The following is an 18,720-nucleotide window of genomic DNA, read 5'->3' on the forward strand; positions in this document are numbered from 1 at the left end:
CTGGGTCCGTCGCCATACCATGACCCGAGATCACATGTCCGAGGAACTTCACCTCCTTCCTGAAAAATTGACACTTTGCCAGATTGAGCGTCAGTCCGGCCGCGCGCAGCCGGAAAAGCGCATCATCCAGAGCTTTCAAAACTTCCGAGAACGACTTACCATGCAAGATGATATCGTCAAAGTAATGAAGACAAGATTCAGATGGCATGTCACCCAGCACAATGTTCAGCAATCGGCAGCACGTGAAAGGGGCTGAACTCAATCCAAAACACATGCGCTTGTACCTATAGTTGCCTAGAGGTGTAGTGATTGTGGCCTTATCCCGGTCAGCTGGGTCAATCGTTACCTGATGGTACGCCGCATTCATATCCAGTACACAATACAAAGAAGATCCAGCCAGCGCGTCCAGGGTATCATCAATGCGCGGGATGGGAAATGCGGGTAGCCGGGTGCATGCATTCAGTTTCCGCATATCAGCACAAATGCGAATTTCACCCGATTTTTCTTAACGAGACAAATCGGTGACGCCCAGCTACCATCCGACTCCTCCAGAACGCCGTCTTTAACCAACTGGTCTAATTGCTCTCGCACCTGCTCTTTCAAGTGAGGAGGAATTCGCCGAGGAGCCTGACGAATGGGAGGATGGTCACCCGTATCAATCTGGTGAGTCACAAGAGAAGTGTGACCCACGTGGCCGTCAAACATTGTACTGTGCTTTTTGAGCACCGCAAACAGTTCTTTGCGCTGTGAATCGGTCAGGTCAGTCTCAGAAAGGTCAACACTGGATTCAATGTCCACCGTTTTATTTGGCTCGGACTCGGATTCCGGTGACAGCTCCTCAAAGCTCACCTCCAAATCAGCCACGGGACAGTGTTTGGGAATGGTCACATTTTCTGAGGTCACATTCCTAACCAGGAGCGGAATGGTTGAATCGGTCACAGTCGCGATACATCTTACCACTTCCACACCTGGGAGAGACAGACACGGTTCCACAAGGACAGGGCCGGTATAATCACAATTGTGGGCGTATCCCTTCACGAAACATTCAGCCGCCGGGGGAAGGGAGAAATCACTGCCCACCACAGCTCGTCCCACAGACGTTTTCTCGGCTGAGATCGATCGCACCTGGTTCTGCTCAGTCAACAACAGACGCCGGCCCGACAGGTCAATCACACAGGGCACCACACGGAGAAAATCAAGACCGAGGAGACATGGGACATCAATTGACTCAGTGACATAGAATGTGACAACGTGACTCTGGTCTGCTATCTTCACCGGCACTTTTACAAGACCAATCAATGGCAACTCCTCCTGTGAGGCTGTCTTTGCTTTTGTCGCTGTTTTCAATAGGGTCACACGAGGAAGAACGTCAAGTAGGGACTTATTTATCACGTTAATAGACGACCCAGTGTCTAACAAAAATTTACACGACACGCCTGCAACGGTCCCTGAAAAGGTCATGTCATCATTCAGCGCCACGCCTGCAGCATCGGAAGCGCACTTGGGCTTCTCCGGCCTCACTGCGGCGGGTTTTGGGGCTGGGGGCACTGGTTGGCGCTGCAACTTACCGTGACCCCGGCGTCGTTTCCCCGGTCACAGACACGGGAAATGTGCCCGTCTCGGCCGCACGTATAGCACCGTGCGCGCCGATGGGGACACGCCGCACGCAAATGCTGCTCGCTGCCGCAGGCAAAACATGCGCGCCGGCCGCGCCCCTGGCGGCCCCCGTCCGGCCGGCCCGCGTCCGACCGACCGTCCCGTGCGCGTGCCGTCCCCGCTCGCGCCGGTCCCCGCTCCTGAGCGGCGGGCTGAGCCGCCCGCGCCACCTGAAGCTCCAGCTGCTCCAGCCGCTGAAGCACCTTTCCCAGCATCTCGTTCTCACCAGCTTGACTAACCTGACGCACCGGGGCCCGATCCTGAACCGGGACGCGCTCACTACGAATAATATTGCTCACTTTTTCTACGGCTTTTGGGAAAGTTTCGATACCGGTCGAGATTAACTGCTGCTTATACTCTCTCGGCAGAGCCGTGAGGAAAGAGTGGAAGAGCACCTGATCGCCCACACTCCCGGGGAACGCTTCAGCCACTAGCGCACGCAGTCGGATGACAAACGCGTCAAGAGAAGTTGACGGGTCAAACTTTAACTGCTGAAGCTGACTATGAGCATCCAGCGCGCACTGTTTGATGAACAAGTGGCGGAGAGCACTAACAGCCCGGCTGAACGTGTCCCTCTCCTCCCGTGGGAGGGTCTCAAAAGCATCCCGTGCAAACCCGGTCAAGCACAGCGGCAGGAAGCGCAGCTTGAACTCATCATCCAAATTGTGAAAAGTGTAGAAAGTGTCCAGATCCGCCAAAAATCTGTCACAGGCTGAGCCACTCTCCCCGGCGAACTTTGGCGCCTCAAACGAAAACCCACCGATCGCCCCGCGGCGCACGTCCCCAGATCCACTCTGCTCCCCGTCCCTGGGATTCATTTTGCCAAAATTTAGACAGTACCTATCATTCTACACACACAAAAAAAAAACATACACGGCACGATACACCCATAACACAAACAATCGGTCCACTTATCTTATTGCTGTCTGATGATGAAGATCCAGGATCCTCATCGCCGTCGGATCATTCATCCAGCAGACCGTCAGACCCTCAGGCAGCCGGCAGAAGCGGCCGGGGCGATCAGCTGACGCGCAGCCGGCCGAGCGACGAGCAGCGTCACGTGACCGCTGACGTCACAGCAGCTGTCGGCCCAACCCGGCGGCCGAGGAGCGGCGGCTGGGACTTGAGGACGGCCAAGAAGACGGCGATGAAGGCTGCGACAGCAGTCGCCACGAGCGACGGCGACGGCGGACGCACTCGGAGGCGAGCATCGCAATCACAAGGACCGCCACGATGAACGGCGGCGACGACCAAACTTGAAACGGTCACTTCAGTCGCCACGGGTCGCCACAACTGACAGCGGCGACGAACGAATAGCTTGAAATCTTGAAGGAATCTGCAGCGTCGACAGCAGGTGGGCGGCAACAGATCAAGCCAGCCACTGCCCGCTAACACCGAACACTAAAGAGGACCAGCTGGCCACTCACTCAACAGTTCAACTCGTCGAGCCAGCGCATGGCTAACGGAACGGCCGCTCACCTCTCGTCGAGCCAGCGGAGCTCACCGACAAGCCGCTCCAACAAACAGCGGCAGAGGCTTCACACTGAGACACCAGACTGCACTGCTTCACCATAGTTCTGGGCGGCACAAGTCACTGACAGTCTCGACTCAGACACAAAATCATAGCCCAGGCGGGACCAGATACGAAAACTCACAGTTCCGAGTTCACCGGATGCACTCGCGAGGTAGGCCAGGCCCAGGGCCGAGCGCCGAGCGGACCAGTCGAGAACTTCTTCATCCTCAGTTCTTGCTTCTTGGATCTTGGTTACTTCAATCCAAATCAAGTCATAATCGAAAGAGCGAAGCTCGTTAAACGCTGCCACCAAATGTAGACATGGCCGTGAGTTAAATAAAAGGCATTATATACAGATATATTGGAAAACAGCAAAATACCGTCCAAAGCTCAGGTCAGAATGTCCCCCAGCTCCAGAATAACCTTGAGACGACCTTTCGTCCCCGAAGGTTCCAGGGGAGAACCCAATCAGCGGCTGCCCTGGCGTCGCAGCGCCAGCCAATCAGCAGCCGCCATCACTGCACACAAGCCGTCGCCGCAAAGCTCGGCAAATAGCCCACGGCGCGTGAGCTGTAGCCGCGGGCGCTCGCAGCGGCAGAGTTCCACTTCCGACTCTGACTCAGTCGGTCTCGGAGCGGCAGTCCATTCATTGGCGGCAGTCCATTCATTGCCAACATATAGCCGCCCGAGCAATAGGCGGCGGCACAGGAGAAGGAGCCCTCCTACAATATGACTGCACACTCATGTGCTATGTGTTCTTTCAGAGTTGGGATTTTCAGCTGTAAGATTCAGTTGTATGAAAACCACCACGCAGATATAATGTCGATTAGTGTTTCCTGACGTTGAATATGGTTCTCGGTTGCCATAATTATGTATCCCGGAGTGTGTAATACCATTGGTCATCTAAGGACTTCATGAATCGTGTCTGACGGTGTCGCCTTTATCGGCTTCAGGCGAGGAGTCTGAGGAGAAGCTGTTCGGCCACCGCGCCAAGCTGTACCGGATGGACACGGCCACAAAGGAATGGAAGGAGCGAGGCATCGGCGAAATCAAGATCCTGAAGAACGCCGACACGGGCAAATGCCGCGTGCTCATGCGTCGTGAACAGGTAAGGAGCGGAAGGTCTGCTGCCGTGTCGCTGAGCTCACATACCTGCTGGACGACTGATCCAATCCGCAGCCGTGACTAGCCCTGTCTGTAAGCTGGAACTGACTTACAACCTCCATCGTCAGCGCGATTCTCTAGCTGCTGCGCCCTGTCTAGTCTCTGCAGTCTACGGTGGCGACTAACACCGCTTATATCGCCAACTGCGCTGAGGCTGTGTACTCTTGAATAGGATGGGACCAGCCCGGTGACTGTCTGATCCGTTCCGGGCGCTCTAAAAGCGGCATACGTCCTGATCTCCGCTCGCCAGGTGCTGAAGCTGTGCGCCAACCACGTGATCCGTCCGGAGATGTCGCTGGCGCCGCTGCAGAGCTCCCAGTCGGCCTGGGTGTGGTCGGCCAACGACTTCTCAGAGGGCGAGGCCAGCCAGGAGACGCTGGCCGTCAAGTTCAAGACGCCGGAGCTGGTGGGTGATACGTAGCGTGGATAGGGGATTCACGGGGAAGGGGCTGGATGTTATGTCTATGATGTAGATAGGGGGAGGGAAATGGAGGGACGGACGGAGAGTTTTTGGGAAAGAGGGAAGCTCAGACAGAGAGTGTATGACATAATGCTTCTCAGGACATAATGTTGACTTGGACAGTTAATGAGCGGTAATGACACAGCTGAGTCTGACCGACCGCGGCCGTGAATTTTGCTTCATGATTACTAATACTTTTCTGTTTCATGTCTTCTCAGGCTCAGCAGTTCAAGGAGGTGTTCGAGTCATGTCAGAAGGCCACTGCGGCCACCCCAGCCAAGCCGTCCGCTCCCAAAGCGGCTGAGTCAGCCAGCTCCGGCCCGGCCCCGTCGGCACCCCCGGCCGCGGCCTTTGGATCGACTGGTGCCGGCGCCGCGGCCACCCCGACCAATGGGTGAGGCTCCGAGCGGAACGGGTTCGGCAATCGGGATTTGTAGTGTTTGGGGCTCACGGTTCGCCAATCTTAGTTTGGTGGCGACGTTCGTCCTGGTCATGAATATAACGTGCTGGATGTCTTCACCGCTAGAAATTAAATGGGCAGCCACAATTGGAAAACATCATCTTTGTAACGCGATGCTGTAACATTTGTCTAGCTTAAATGCATCTCTATTCACTATTCAAATAAAATGCTACAGCGTATTGAGCTCTGCCTTCAGACCGTGACGGAGCCCTGTCATCTGTACTCCCAGTTCTCTCTGCCGATCTGACGTACCTCACCGGTCTCCATCTGCAGCGCCGCCGCGGGCACCCCGTCCCGCAGCTCGTTCGTGTTCGGTTCCGGCACCGGCCCGGCCACCGGCGGCCAGTTCCACTTCAGCGGCGTCAAGCCCAAGTCGCCCGTCAAGCCGTCCCGCTCGCGCGACGCCTCGCTGAACGAGTCGGCCGGAGGAGACGACAACGAGTACTACGAGGGTGACGAGGGCGAGCATCTGCTGTTCGAGCCCGTCATCCCGCTGCCGGATAAAGTACGGACGGAGTGAAACTGGGTACAGTCATGTCAAGGGATCGCTTACAGGAGATAAGCACGCAATGATCGGATGATTGGTGCTGATGCATATGTGGTAGTGTGCTAGCCGCGGCTCGTTTACTTATTCTATGAAATTATTGGATCTTTTTTAGACTTGAAGGGATTCAGAACGCATCATGGGCGGGAGTTGAAGAAAGTTGAATCTCAATGAAATGAAGTAACTGAGTAGGGATATCAAGTTTATATGTCACTGAATCTTACATGCTCGTGACCGTCCATGTTCTCTCTCCTTTTGTGGTGCTTTGGTGCCTGTTACCCCCACTTCAACATGTACCGTGCTCTCTACCGTCTCTAACCCATGTGTCCCGTGTTCAGGTGGAGGTGAAGACTGGCGAGGAGGAAGAGGAGGTGCTCTATTCTCACCGCGCCAAGCTCTACCGATTCGCCAAGGAGACGGGCGAGTGGAAGGAGCGCGGACTGGGAGACATCAAACTGCTCGAGCACCGGCAGACACACAAGATCAGGTACCGATTCATCGTCCTTCGTAAGGGTATGAGCCGGCTGAACTGAAGTCTCAGTGAAACAGAGGAAGAGCGTAGGAAAGGAGTGGGACGAGTTAGTTCACTCACCGGGGATGGCAGTACTGTTGATGTTGATTCGTATTGTGGTTGCCGATATCATCGAATATAGTGGCCTGTCTTTATCGATGCTGGCTGGGTTTGGTTTAACCCCACCTGATGGTGTGTTACCTGCTGGCCACTGCTCTGTTTGACGTCGCCTCCCGTCTGCGGCAGGCTGCTGATGCGGCGGGAGCAGGTGCTGAAGATCTGTATGAACCACCGGGTGACGCCCCAGCTGGAGATGAAGCTCAAAGACGACCGCTCGGTGGTCTGGGCGGCCACCGATTATGCCGAGCCCGAGCCGCACGACGAGATGTTCGTGGCCCGCTTCAAGACGGCAGAGGTGGCGGCGGAGTTTGTCGCCGCCGTCCAAAAGGCTCAGGTGGGTTCGACGTGGAGGATGGCCGGGTGTAAGGTGCCTCGGCGAAACCAGGTCCTACGAGCTCCAATGGGATACATTGCTTGTTATTGCTAATATTTTACCTTGATTTTTTTGCCAACTCATTCTGATCTCAGCCTGCTCTGTTAGAATGAATCGCTGACAATCACTGTCTCCCTCCTGTCCGCTCCACAGGGCCGCACTGTCGCCTCGCCGGCCAAGTCTGCCCCGGCGCCGGCCGCCGCCCCGTCCGCCCCGTCACCGGCCACTCCTCAGGCCACGCCGGCCACCATCAAACCGAGCGCCCCGGCCGCCCAGTCGCCCAGCATTTTCGGCGGCGGCGCCGGCGCCTCCCCCGGCTCCGGGTTCTCGTTCGGTAACAGGTTCGGCGGTACACCGGCTGCTCAGAGCACGGCTACGGACGGCCCCAGCACCAGCTTTACTTTCCGACTGCCGGCCACCGCCAGTTCCACCGCGGCTGCAGCAGACTCTGGTAAGTTGGTGAACGGCATTCTACCGTGCTGGGCTGTAGGACATTTCCATTTCCCCTCCCCGCAAACCGGTCACATCGCTTCTAAATGGGACGGTGTATGAGTTGAGTGCGTGTTAGCTGTTGATACAACCTGCCTTTTGTGGAATGTTGTTGTGGGTATGGTCGAAGTATGGCTAGGCGACGTCTCCCGAGAATCTATACGGGCGATGCACATGCATAAAATTATCACACCACTGACGGCTCTTGGTGTAAGCTGTATTCCGCTTCCGCCACCGTTGTTCTGACCAGTGTCCCTCCTCTCCTCTCTTGCCTCCGCGTCTGTTTAGACTCGGACGAGGTGACTGTGGTGGGCGAGGTTCAGCCGACCGAGGAGCAGCGTGCCGCCGCCGCCCGGCTCCAGCTGCCGGCCGGGTTCTACCTGTACGAGCAGCGGCCGCCGTGCCGCGGATGCCGCGGCTGCTGGGACCAGATGCCCGGAGAGGTAAGAGTCGACCAACAGTCAAACAGTCTGCTGAGGCAACATTCAGAACGAGTGTTATAGTGAGGTGTCATTTTGTATGCATGCACGTTTTCATCTAGATTAATCGCTGCTCCAAACTCAAGTGCATTTGGCATTTTTCCTCGATTCTTATGTTATTTTGATATGTTCCACTGGATGTAAAACCTGAACTAAAGTAACCTGTTCCGATTTCTATCGCAGGCAAGGGGCGAGTACACCACGGATGAGGGGCCTGTCAGCTCGACCCCTGGCTCTGGCGCCGCGGCCTCCAGTACCACCACCCCCAGCGTTGCGGCCTCTGCCCCTGCCGCCGGCGCCGGAGCCGCCACCCCCAACAGCTCCTTCAATTTCAAGGCGGCCTCGTTCGCGTTCGGCGGCGACCAGAGTAAGGTCGGCGAGGCTACTCCCAAGGCGACGTTTGGGTTCGGCGCTTCGTCCGCAGCATCGTCGCCGTTCAAATTCTCACTCGGCGGAGACGCCAACAAGTCTGGATCGTCGATCTTTGGAGGAGCTGCGGCAGCGGACACAAAGACCACGTCGATCTTCGGAGGGTCATCAGAGAACAAGACTACGTCGATCTTTGGAGGAGCGTCGACATCAGATAACAAGACGACGTCGATCTTTGGAGGAGCGTCATCTGAAACCAAGCCCGCCTCCATCTTCGGAGGAACACCGTCCTCCGAGACCAAAACCACGTCCATCTTCGGCACACCCTCGGTGTTCGGAGGAAAGGGAACTGACAAACCTGTGCCCCTCTTCGGTGGGGCGGCCACAGGCGACAAATCCAAAGAAAACCCGATATTCGGCGGCTCTGGGACTGACTCCAAGTCGAGCTCTCTGTTCGGCGGTTCGACCTCCGGCGGTCAGCCGGCTCCGTTCGGCTCGGGCTCCTCAGTGTTCGGCAGCTCCGGGTGGCCTTCGTTTGGCAGCGCTGCGGCGAAACCGGCCTCCAGCGAGAGTGACGCCGCGGCCAAACCGGCCACCACGGCTGCTGACCCACAGCCGAGCTCAACGTTCGGCCTGGGCCTGCAGAGCAGCGGTCCGATTGTCGACTTTGCCGCGATGGCCGCCAAGGCCGGCCAGCCGGTTGGCGCTAAAGGTGAGTGGTAGGCGGGACCGGTGGAGAGTTGAGACAGTACTGCTGCTCTTTTTTTGCTGTCTTTTATTTCTGGATGATTATACTGCTATTCCGCAGTGAAATATATTTCCGAAGACTGAGTCATATTATACGAGGTTATTCAACCTGGTTAAAATCGTATGTAGGAAAAAATGGTATATTTTATAAGAAATTGACCCGAACGATCGGCGTCTCTTTGTGTTTTCAGCTTTCACTGACGCATGTATGCAGGCATGAAAGTCAGTGTCATAGGCCTTTCTGAAGGCTGGACACGGCTGAGTTCACGGTGTCTGTACTGACTGCTCGCGGGTCGGTGGCCGCAGCCGACCCGTCGTTCCAGTTCTCCGGCGCCGGTGCTGCCGTGTTCGGCGGAGGAGCGGCGGCCAAGGGCGGCGCCGACGGCGGCGGCTCGGATGGGGAGGAGGGCGCCGGTGCCGACGACTCGGCGCACGACCCGCACTTTGAGCCGATCGTGCCGCTGCCGGAGCTGGTGGACGTCAAGACCGGCGAGGAGGATGAGAAACAACGTCAGTATAACGGGAGGGAGGGAGAACAATGGTGCAGCAGCTGGGGTTGTCAGAAGGGACAGGGCGCCTTGCCTCGATGCTGTCCTTGACTTCTTGGTATATTGGTGGTTATCAACATCATGGCAGCCAGCTGGCGGCGGCTTTATTCATTTACAAGCAGTTGACATTTAAGGAATGATTAGCTTGGGACTGATTAGTGAGTATCGCTGAATCTTTTGAAGGAAAGGTCCGTAATTGGACCTGTAAATGCTCATGTGCACACGGTTTCGGTCAATATGCCCAGGCTGTGAGCTCTCTGGTGTCATTTCGTTGCACATGTTTCGTGTGTCTAATTTCGTTTCGTGTCCCCAGTATTTTGCCACCGGGCCATCCTGTACCGGTTCAACAAGGACACGTCGGAATGGAAGGAGCGCGGCCGCGGCGACTTCAAGCTGCTGCACAACTCCAGCTCGGGGTCGTACCGGGTGCTGCTGCGCCGCGAACAGGTCAGTCTCTCCCTGTCAGCTGCGCTGCCGCGAATACTGGAAGCCAGTCCTTACCTGTGCATTTCCGCGACTGGGTCGGGTCTAGCAGCTGGTAGCTACATGCTTATCCCAGGTAGCCCAGGGATAGTTTATAATGGATAGTGACATGCGCTGTCACATATTCTAGGTCAGCCAGCGGCAGTCAGACCGGCTGTTCAAACGCTTCATTGCACAGACATCACTTACAAGTTACAGCTCGGTTACGCACACTCGTATGCCAGTAACGCCTGTGTTTGACACCGTGCGTGTCCCTCCGCCCACCAACAGGTACACAAGCTGGCGTGCAACCACCGCGTGCTGCCCGACATGGTGCTCACCCGACTGGGCAGCAGCGACCGCGCCTGGGTCTGGTCGGCCATGGACTACGCCGACGAGGAGCCCAAGGCGGAGACGTTCGCCGTCAAATTCAAGGTGAGACGGACTGTCGTCAGGCCTGGCACAGGCGGCGCTGGGATGCGATGTGTGATGTGTATTATAGAATACGAACTGGGCCTTGAGATATGCTTTAAGAGTACGAGTGTTTACTATTTTGTGCGTTTTGTGACGTTCGGTGATGCGTTGAGCTGTCACCACCACCTCCTGACCGCACTGTCCCCACTGATAGACCGAGGCGCTGGCCAACGAGTTCAAGGCTGCGTTCGAGGCGGCCGTGCAGAAGCTGGCCGAGGCTCCGGCGGCCGAGGAGGCTCCTGGAGGGGCCGAGGAGCCGGAGGGGGCCGAGGAGGGGGAGGGGGAGGACGAGGACGGAGAGTACGAGGACGACGACAGCCCTATGTTTGAGAGACACGCCACACTGCATGTCAACACCGGCGACGTGTGGAAGGTGGGTGACAGACAGTGACCGGCCCGTCCTCTCCCAGCGTCTGCTTTTTTTAGGAGGGGGGGGGGGGGTTATAGCCGTCCTAACCTTATCTCTGTGTCAATGGGCTCGTGGGAGCTACAGCTGTCCCAACCCTCCGTTTCTACGCCGCAGCGTCTGGGTTCTAGCAAGTAGGAGCCACCGTACCTAACTCGATATCAACTCTAGCTACCGTCTGTCCGTTTCTGTGTGGAAGGGTCTCGGCTCGGGCGACTTGAAGCGTTTGAAGCGTTTATAACCTGTCTCTGTCTCTGGTCGGCAGCGTCTCGGCTCTGGAGAGCTGCAGGTTGTGTACGACGAGGACGTGTATTGCGTCCGAGTCATGATGATTAATGAGGACACGGAGAACCCGCTTTGCGATGTGCTCATCACCATGCAGCACAACTACCTGGTGAGTGTGGATATTCTGTGGAAAACGGTCGGCTGTCTGTTTCATACCAGCTGGTCGCTTTATCTAGTCAGCTTCATTAGCGAGTACTAGACCAATAGGTATGCTTTGAAGCATTGCCGAAGTCGTTTTTTTCGTTTCTGGGGTCAAATTAACTATGTCAATAAGTTAACGTCTGTTTTTAGTCGACAAATGAAGTGTGCCAAGCGATGTGTCCTTGCCGCCCCCGTATTTGACCTCACCCCGCGCTCTTTCCGTCCAGCTGGAGGGCAGCACGGTCAGTTGGACGGCGCTCGACTACGCGCTGGACCCGCCGATGCGCCGCACTCTGCGCGCCTCGCTCGACTCTGAGGAGGCAGCCGAGGAGCTGGCGCGTGTCATGAACGAGGGCGTGGAGATCGCGGCCGGCTCCGGTATCGGAGACACGGAAGAGGCGACCGGCGCCGCCGGCAGCGGAGGTAGGTCCAGAGCCGGGAAACGCGGTTTACGGTAAGCCTGTAGTGGCTGTAGTAGTAAGCCTGGCTAGTGAGCATGCTTTCGGTGGTAGAAACGGGGAGCACTAGCGGTGGTAGGCTGGGGGACGTGGGTATCCGGCCAGCTTCTGGGCATGTTTGCCGGGTGGTTGGCAGGGGAACGGCTGCTTCTGTATGTGGTGGTGGGTGACGTGACTGCCGAGCATGCTGAAGGTGTGGACGGCGATAACGGTCTGTCCACAGTATAGCGGTTTTAATCATCCAGTCATTTTAACTTTAAATGTCCGTTGTTTAGTGAATGTATACTATTACTAACACGCATGCCTGGTATAGTGCACGAGAATGCGCAATGCGCATACCTGTTGGTTCTTAGATGCATTTTCTTGCTCTCTGTGCGCTCTTGGTTAAACTAATATGGCGGTGCCGGTTGCGTTGGCAGCTCCTGCTGATGGCTTGGCGTCGCTGGTGGGCGACCAGCCACCGCAGCAGCTGCTGGGCGCCTGCGACCCGGCGCTGGCCCGGGCGCTGGCCGAGCTGCTGGCAGAGTCGGCCTCCGCCCCGCCGCCGCCGCCGCCAGCAGGTGCTGTCAATGTCGCGCGTGTCCGTGACTGCCTTTGAATATGCGCATATTCTGTATATGTGCGTGTTTGTCTGTGGTGGGGAGAGCTTTCTCGACACCACGCATACCAACCGCGTTTGCACCGTGCTGCATACACCGTGCTGTATTTTGTGCAAATGCGTTACCGGTTTAAAATCATCTAGTCAGGGGATCACAAGCCCGTACCGTGCCCTTCCACAGTCCAAAATGTTCAACATTGTTATTTGTAGTATTATAAAAAAAAATGCTTTCTGAATACTGCTCCGGCCTCCCTCTGTTTGCACCATCTCAGTCATGTAGATATCAGCAACAAGTGCGAATTGCCTAACGCCGACTTCTTCTGTTTCAGACGAGGAGTAGCCACATTCACCGAGTGTCGCACGTGTGTTCGCTTCACCGCTGGAGGCTCGTTTCTTCTGCTGGCCACCGGCGCCATCTTTCTACCCGATGTTTTACCCGACAGGCGGAAAGGAACGGAGAAAATGGTATTACGGGGTGGAACCGTGCACGCTTTGAGGTTGTTTTTGTCACTTCATGTGCCTGGATCGGCTTTCTTCATTGATGATTAATAAATGTGTTGCTGGAACAGTTTTAATTCGTTTGAGAAGCGACTCATTACGCCGACTCCCGTGATCTGGGGAAGGTATTACGGTTATTACTGGATGGTTCTGGGTGGTGTGAATGTATGCACAACTCACGATGTGCAGCATTATGCACCACAGCGTCCTACATCATCGAAACTGGATACGTATTTTATCCACTGTCTATGCGGTTATATAATAGATATATAACGATATATAATGATTATATTATCGTTATAGTCGATATTTGGCGCCTGGGGATGAATGGCAAGTGATGAAATACGACGAATGAGGAGCGGCGGTACATCGAATTAAAACCAATTCGTACAATGCCTTATATTCTCACTCATGAGAAGCATATAAAGACCCTGGCATTGCCGCATTACAGACAAAGTATAGCACAGACGCGCAAAACATTTATAAAACCTCATCTAACAAAGCATCACAGATGCCACTCATTGCACTCATAGTTCTTATATCAGACCGACTAGCATCACTCTGAGGGCATCTGGCGTGAGAGGTCCGCCGGCCGTCACCGACCCTCGACCCGGGCGCTGCGCCGGGGCACCCGGCCCTCCTCCACCGGCAGTTCGGCCGGCGCGCCACTGCCGACCGCCACGGCCGGCCTGTCCGCAGCGAACGCAAACACTCCCGTGCCGGAGAAGTGCCCCTCCCGCTCGAGTCGGTACAGCGCCAGTTGTAGGACGTACTCCTCAGGCACTGCGGCGGCGTCAGCGGCGTCGCGCGCCGCCTCCAGCGCTCTCCTCTCCGGGTAGAGGGTGAGGTGGAGCGCGTGCCGTACCTGGGCGGCGCTGAAGCCGGCGTCCAGCAGCGCCTCGGTGGTCTGCGAGACGGTGAGCAGTGGCACGGCGCGCCAGTGCGGGTGGTGACGCAGCTGACGCCACACCTCTGCCGCCGGCACCAACAGTCGCTCGCTCAGGTAGGTGGCCAGGTCGGCGCCGCCCGTGCGGTCCTCGCCGGTGCTCACGTACCGCCGGAACATGGGATAGAAGGTGCTCAGCAGGTGCACGCTCAGGCAGCGCATGTTGATGGTGCGCATGTAGGAGAGCCGGTTCAGTGTGCGCTGGAACGAGAACACCATCTTGAAGAAGTTCTTGTTGTGCCGCATCGCCCACAGCTCCGGAATCTGGAAAGGTAGAAAAGGGGGAGTGGTGTTAGGGTGGCCCATCAGAGGTTACAATCACCGACAGATGCCGAAGTCAGTTGATGGATTTTATGATGCCGATTTTCGGGGCCGGTTATCGAATCTCTTCAATGAGACCCCCTGAATGACATGACGGAATATTGAGCACTAGCACATCTATCACGTCACCAACCCCCTAGCTTCCTCACAATCTGACCTGACCTCTAATATGAGTCACTGATCTCTGGAACGGATATTTGATACCTAGCCTGACCTCAGGTACGGGTCACTGACCTATGTGACGAATTACTGCCATGTAACCTGACCTCTATTAGTGTTACTGACCTCTGCCATGAGCGCCAGCCGCTCTCGCACCGTGTCGGCGGCCAGCGTGAAGACCTCGGCGCCGTTCAGCACCGTCTGCTCCGAGAAGCCAAACTCCTCCACGATCCTGCAGCAAACACAGAGCCCTCAGAGGTGTGCAGAGAGCGACACGGTACCAGGCAGGAACGGGACATCAAACACTGCACGCATGGGCTCCGAACGAGGTACGATAGGCTCAACAGCGAAACCATAACAGTAATTCACAGCCAAACAGACTGCTTTACTTATTATTCACATCGGCTTCAATTGCGGAACACGAGGATATGCAGGCGACCTGAATCATAAACGTCAGGTGTCCAGCTGAACACAATCAGCAGACGTAGGTATCCATCGTCGAATATCCTTGCCATGAAGCATGAGGCATTCACCGTGCCAAACTATATGGGCCGTGCTGTGTGTACTATCGTACCTGACGATCTGTGCCGTGTTGTGCCAGGGCATGTAGGCGATGCGCGGCACCTTGCGCAGCATCTCTCGGATGTCGGTGCTGGCCACGGTAGGACAGTTCTCCAGCAGCGCCTCCAGCTGGTCCGGGTGGGTGTTCAGCAGGTACGGGTTGCGCACAATCTGCGCACGGAGAGTCAGCAAGCGTCAGTACGGTTCACCCGTCAGCGCGTTGGTCACATCCTAGCAATCAAAAGTGACTTGCCCGGTGAAACAAATCGCATTGAAACGTTATTGAAGCTACTTCTTTGACGCCAACAAGAAATTAAGGATTATCTATAGCAATTAGCAAGACCGAGATCGTTCATTTTCCGTCTAGACTACCAGCTAGGAGACGGACGGACGGACGGGCATTTAATCTGCAGCCGTACCTTTTCGGCGGCGAGTCCCTGTGCCTCCAGGAGCTGCAGTATGCGCGCAGTCAGTCGCAGACTCTTGTGCCGGTTTCGCGGATACTTGGTGATCATGGCCTCAGCGTCGCTGGCGTCGCAGTCCAGCCGCTGGCGCAGGTACTGCTGGAACACGGCCAGGCGCACATCCAGCAGTGTGCGCGACTGGACCGAGCCCAGCGAGCCCCTGGAACCGACCGGGTACGTGGTTACACCGGGTAGGCTCAGTAAACACCGGAGGGGAGGGGAGACGAGGGAAGATGAACGGCTCGGCAAGTCAAAACATGTCCGTGGACGTGGAGCAAAAAAAGGCGAAATACATATGGTCGCAAGAGCGAACTACTTCACGGTAAAATACGAAATTCTTCAACCTTGCCACACATCTCACGACTCACACATTAGTTGGAAGCCAAGACCGAAGGACAGAATGCATCAAAGCCCGAGCATAACCCAACACTCTATATGTCTGTGTGTGACGTCCCCGCTCACCTGACTGAATCCTCTACAGCCTGCGTCAGCTCCACCGACCGGTACAGTCACACTGAACACGTCTCGGCGCTCTGTACAGTAGTTCAACTCACCTGACTGTGTCCTCCACGGCCGGCGCCAGCTCCACTGACCGGCACAGACTGCCGATGACATCATGACCGGCCGGAATGGCTCCGTGCGCCTCCAGGGCGAACAGGAACGAACGGTTCACCTTCAGGTATCTGCCGGAGATACAAAAACATACAGATGATACCTATGTGAATGCATTACACCGGCAGAAGTATATATGTCAGTCCCCCGACACGGCATCATACTGAAAAAAAAAACAGCTGAGGAAGTTCACTATAAATTTCAGTTCACTATTTTTTATAAATTAAGTTCACTATAGATAGTTAAATCTTACTCCAGCTATGCCGGTATTATGTTGGGCCTTTGTTGTTCGTAGCTCGAAAGGCATTTAATGGCAAGCATGGTAGCATGACGTCGATAACAAGGCCACGAAGAATTACCGATACCGATCAAGGCAGTATATACCGATAATGTACTCACGAAGCCAGGCTGGAGACGCCCACAGTGATGCCACATTCTTCCAGAATATGTTTGTGATGGTCGAGGGCGTACGGCGGCCGCTTCAGGATTTGGGGAAATCGGGTCACCAGCTCCAAGTCCAGTTTCCATTTCTGAGCGAGCACAAAACGTCATGTGGGCCGATTAGCAAGTACTTTTCTAAGGGCTTCAAAAAAAGAAACATCGAAAAATATTCAGATGAACTGACCTCAGCAAAAATGGTTAAGTGGTCATCAACAGTCTGGTTGGCAACAACAACGGTTTATTCGTGAGAGCCCGGCCGGATAACAAGGCCAAAGGCGGCGCCGGTGCTGGCCGCTGGGCCAACTGACCCGGCAAAACACTCCCGCACATTATTACATAATCTGGCTGACAGGAGCAGCGGCCAGCAAACCACACGGTGGCAGGGCCCAGACTCCGCCCATACCATGAAATAGGAGTAGACATCGCTGTAACAGCCAGGGAGATGTGCTGGTACAGTGTCAATAAAAACTAACTTGTATATGGTAAGAGCTAGAAATGGGCTAAGTGGCCCAAATAGATGATATCATGATTTAATAAAGACTAGCCACTAAGAGCCTACTCAAGGTTAGGGATTGATACATCTCAGTCCCAACTAAATCAAATGCCAGTTGGACCTAATTATTGTGGTAAATATGAACTTACATGCAGCAATCCAAGTGTAGACATCACATCATAATCATCATCTTCTCTTATTTCCTGTTGCTTCAGAAGTATAACATTTGCACACTTTCTACTCACACCTGAAAACAGATAGCTTTTTATGAGTGGCCTCCCAAAGTCCCGCCAACAGTAAGGTAAGGTAAAGGTAAGGTAAGGTGTTCATGGTTGGCTACCCTACATTACAAGAATGTGGGATCTACTGAATGGGGCCAGAAATTTAGAAATTCAGTCCTGCCACATCAAAGTGTGGCTGTGGCTGTGACTGTCTGTACCCCAGTGATTCAAACCCTGCCAGTTCTGAAAGAAGCTGTGCCTTACATATTTACCAATCATCTTCTGTTGGCTCATTAATCATTATCCTAAATACCTTACCATACATTGCCTTACCTTGAGGGTCATCAGAACTAGGAATCAAATTCCTGATAAATGTTGCATGCTTCATAGTTAACATTCAACATAACAATGCAGTTTCCCTTGTAAATAGTTGTAAGTATGTCAGAAAGATGGATGAATTAAAAGCAGTCAGAACAAGCTACCCAACACTACAGAGTACAGATGTAATGGAGCATTTTCCAAATTTTCGAATTAAGGTAAAAGCAACAATGCCTAGTACATCTTCTGCATCTTCTCACATCAACATTAACATCAGTCTCCTTACAAGGGTCTTACCATAAGTTTTCTGCAGTCGCTGCAAGGCTACAACAGGAAACGTTTGTGTTATTTTGGGCATTTTAGAATTGCCACCTGAAAAAGGTAAAATTGGTGTCAAAAAGGTTAGATTGAGCAGAATTATTGCCAAGGCCTCCATTTAAAACAAGTCTTTTGAGAAGTCTAATAGCTTTCAATTCACCTGGTCCTGTTCCAAGCCTTTAGTTCCCTATATCAATCAGAGAACAGCCATACAAATAAGGGGATGACAGGGATAGCTAGGAAGAAGTCCACTCACAGCTCCAGCTTGCAGGCTGCAATGCTACAAGTGACCACAGGTTCCATAATTGTGGCACCAACACTTATGGAATTGTGGAATTACAACAAAAGTAAACAAACACAATTTCTAGTCAGTGAAGGCTCCATAAAACAAAGCACATAATGACAAGCCTTCTCACGAAAAACGACTTTCGTATACCTCTTATAGGTTCTTACAACTTTGGGACTTTAAACCATGCCCAAAATCTTAATGAGATACATACTGAAAATAATTTTGACAAATTTTCAAAACCGAAAACTTAATTACATATCATAATTCATTGAAGCGTGGAAGCAGAAATACAATTGGGAAACAGCACCAGATCACTTAATCCTGAATTCATGTTTTGAGGACAATAATTGACAACGAACCTCTTGTAATCCAAGCTAAATGCGCAAATTTGTTCTTACTACTTATGTACATAAATGGCAATCGAGACAAAGCAAAGCCACAGCAAAAACGTGTTCAGCGACGCCATTCGTAACGAAAAATATGACAAAGCAGCCAATCAGCAACAGGAGTCAGCAATCATGTTATTTCGAAGATGCATATATGTTTTGTCAAATATGAATTATTATCACTATGCCTTGAAGCCTTCAGTGTCTTATCTTCAGAAATAGAATAGTCCCCTAGTTCTTCTACAGAAAGGGCGTTTTCTATTTATGATAGAGGAACTAAACGCCGTTTTCTCAGGTTTTTTTTTCAGCAAACGCATTTTCACCGACTCAGGCATCGTGAGCAGGATTGTCTTGAAAAGTACACGAATGCTCTTAAAGGATTGGAAACTCTGGGACATAGTTGGTACCAAGGTATATAAAAACACTAGGTAACACC

The 18,720-nt window shown here is 53.9% G+C and overlaps 2 protein-coding genes across 2 annotated transcripts in view; one reads left to right on the forward strand and one right to left on the reverse strand.

Annotated features, from left to right (window-relative positions):
* LOC122391863 (E3 SUMO-protein ligase RanBP2-like) overlaps positions 1-12,828 on the forward strand; it is a 35,625-nt gene extending 22,797 nt beyond the window's left edge. The window contains exons 26-42 of the mRNA XM_043386165.1: positions 4,123-4,277; positions 4,584-4,739; positions 5,012-5,187; positions 5,527-5,758; positions 6,136-6,284; positions 6,555-6,762; positions 6,955-7,252; positions 7,579-7,733; positions 7,953-8,850; positions 9,192-9,395; positions 9,747-9,880; positions 10,187-10,330; positions 10,524-10,742; positions 11,041-11,169; positions 11,429-11,624; positions 12,079-12,219; positions 12,587-12,828. Of these exons, the coding sequence (XP_043242100.1) occupies positions 4,123-4,277; positions 4,584-4,739; positions 5,012-5,187; positions 5,527-5,758; positions 6,136-6,284; positions 6,555-6,762; positions 6,955-7,252; positions 7,579-7,733; positions 7,953-8,850; positions 9,192-9,395; positions 9,747-9,880; positions 10,187-10,330; positions 10,524-10,742; positions 11,041-11,169; positions 11,429-11,624; positions 12,079-12,219; positions 12,587-12,597 (3,605 nt within the window). The 3' untranslated portion in view covers positions 12,598-12,828. The remainder of the gene's footprint in view (positions 1-4,122; positions 4,278-4,583; positions 4,740-5,011; positions 5,188-5,526; positions 5,759-6,135; positions 6,285-6,554; positions 6,763-6,954; positions 7,253-7,578; positions 7,734-7,952; positions 8,851-9,191; positions 9,396-9,746; positions 9,881-10,186; positions 10,331-10,523; positions 10,743-11,040; positions 11,170-11,428; positions 11,625-12,078; positions 12,220-12,586) is intronic.
* A 311-nt stretch (positions 12,829-13,139) lies between these two features.
* On the reverse strand, positions 13,140-18,302 carry LOC122391866 (transcription termination factor 5, mitochondrial-like). The gene is made up of 9 exons (XM_043386168.1): positions 18,258-18,302; positions 17,589-17,663; positions 16,902-16,999; positions 16,218-16,348; positions 15,761-15,889; positions 15,162-15,366; positions 14,756-14,913; positions 14,308-14,413; positions 13,140-13,965 (listed from the first exon to the last, which is right to left on the reverse strand). Exons 2-9 carry the CDS (start codon positions 17,647-17,649, stop codon positions 13,351-13,353), a joined length of 1,503 nt encoding a protein of 500 aa, XP_043242103.1. The 5' UTR covers positions 17,650-17,663; positions 18,258-18,302; the 3' UTR covers positions 13,140-13,350.
* Positions 18,303-18,720: the final 418 nt, after the last annotated feature.

The sequence above is a fragment of the Amphibalanus amphitrite genome, unplaced genomic scaffold, assembly GCF_019059575.1.
Source record: "Amphibalanus amphitrite isolate SeventyFive unplaced genomic scaffold, NRLGWU_Aamphi_draft 000459F_arrow, whole genome shotgun sequence".
Lineage (NCBI taxonomy): Eukaryota > Metazoa > Arthropoda > Thecostraca > Balanomorpha > Balanidae > Amphibalanus > Amphibalanus amphitrite.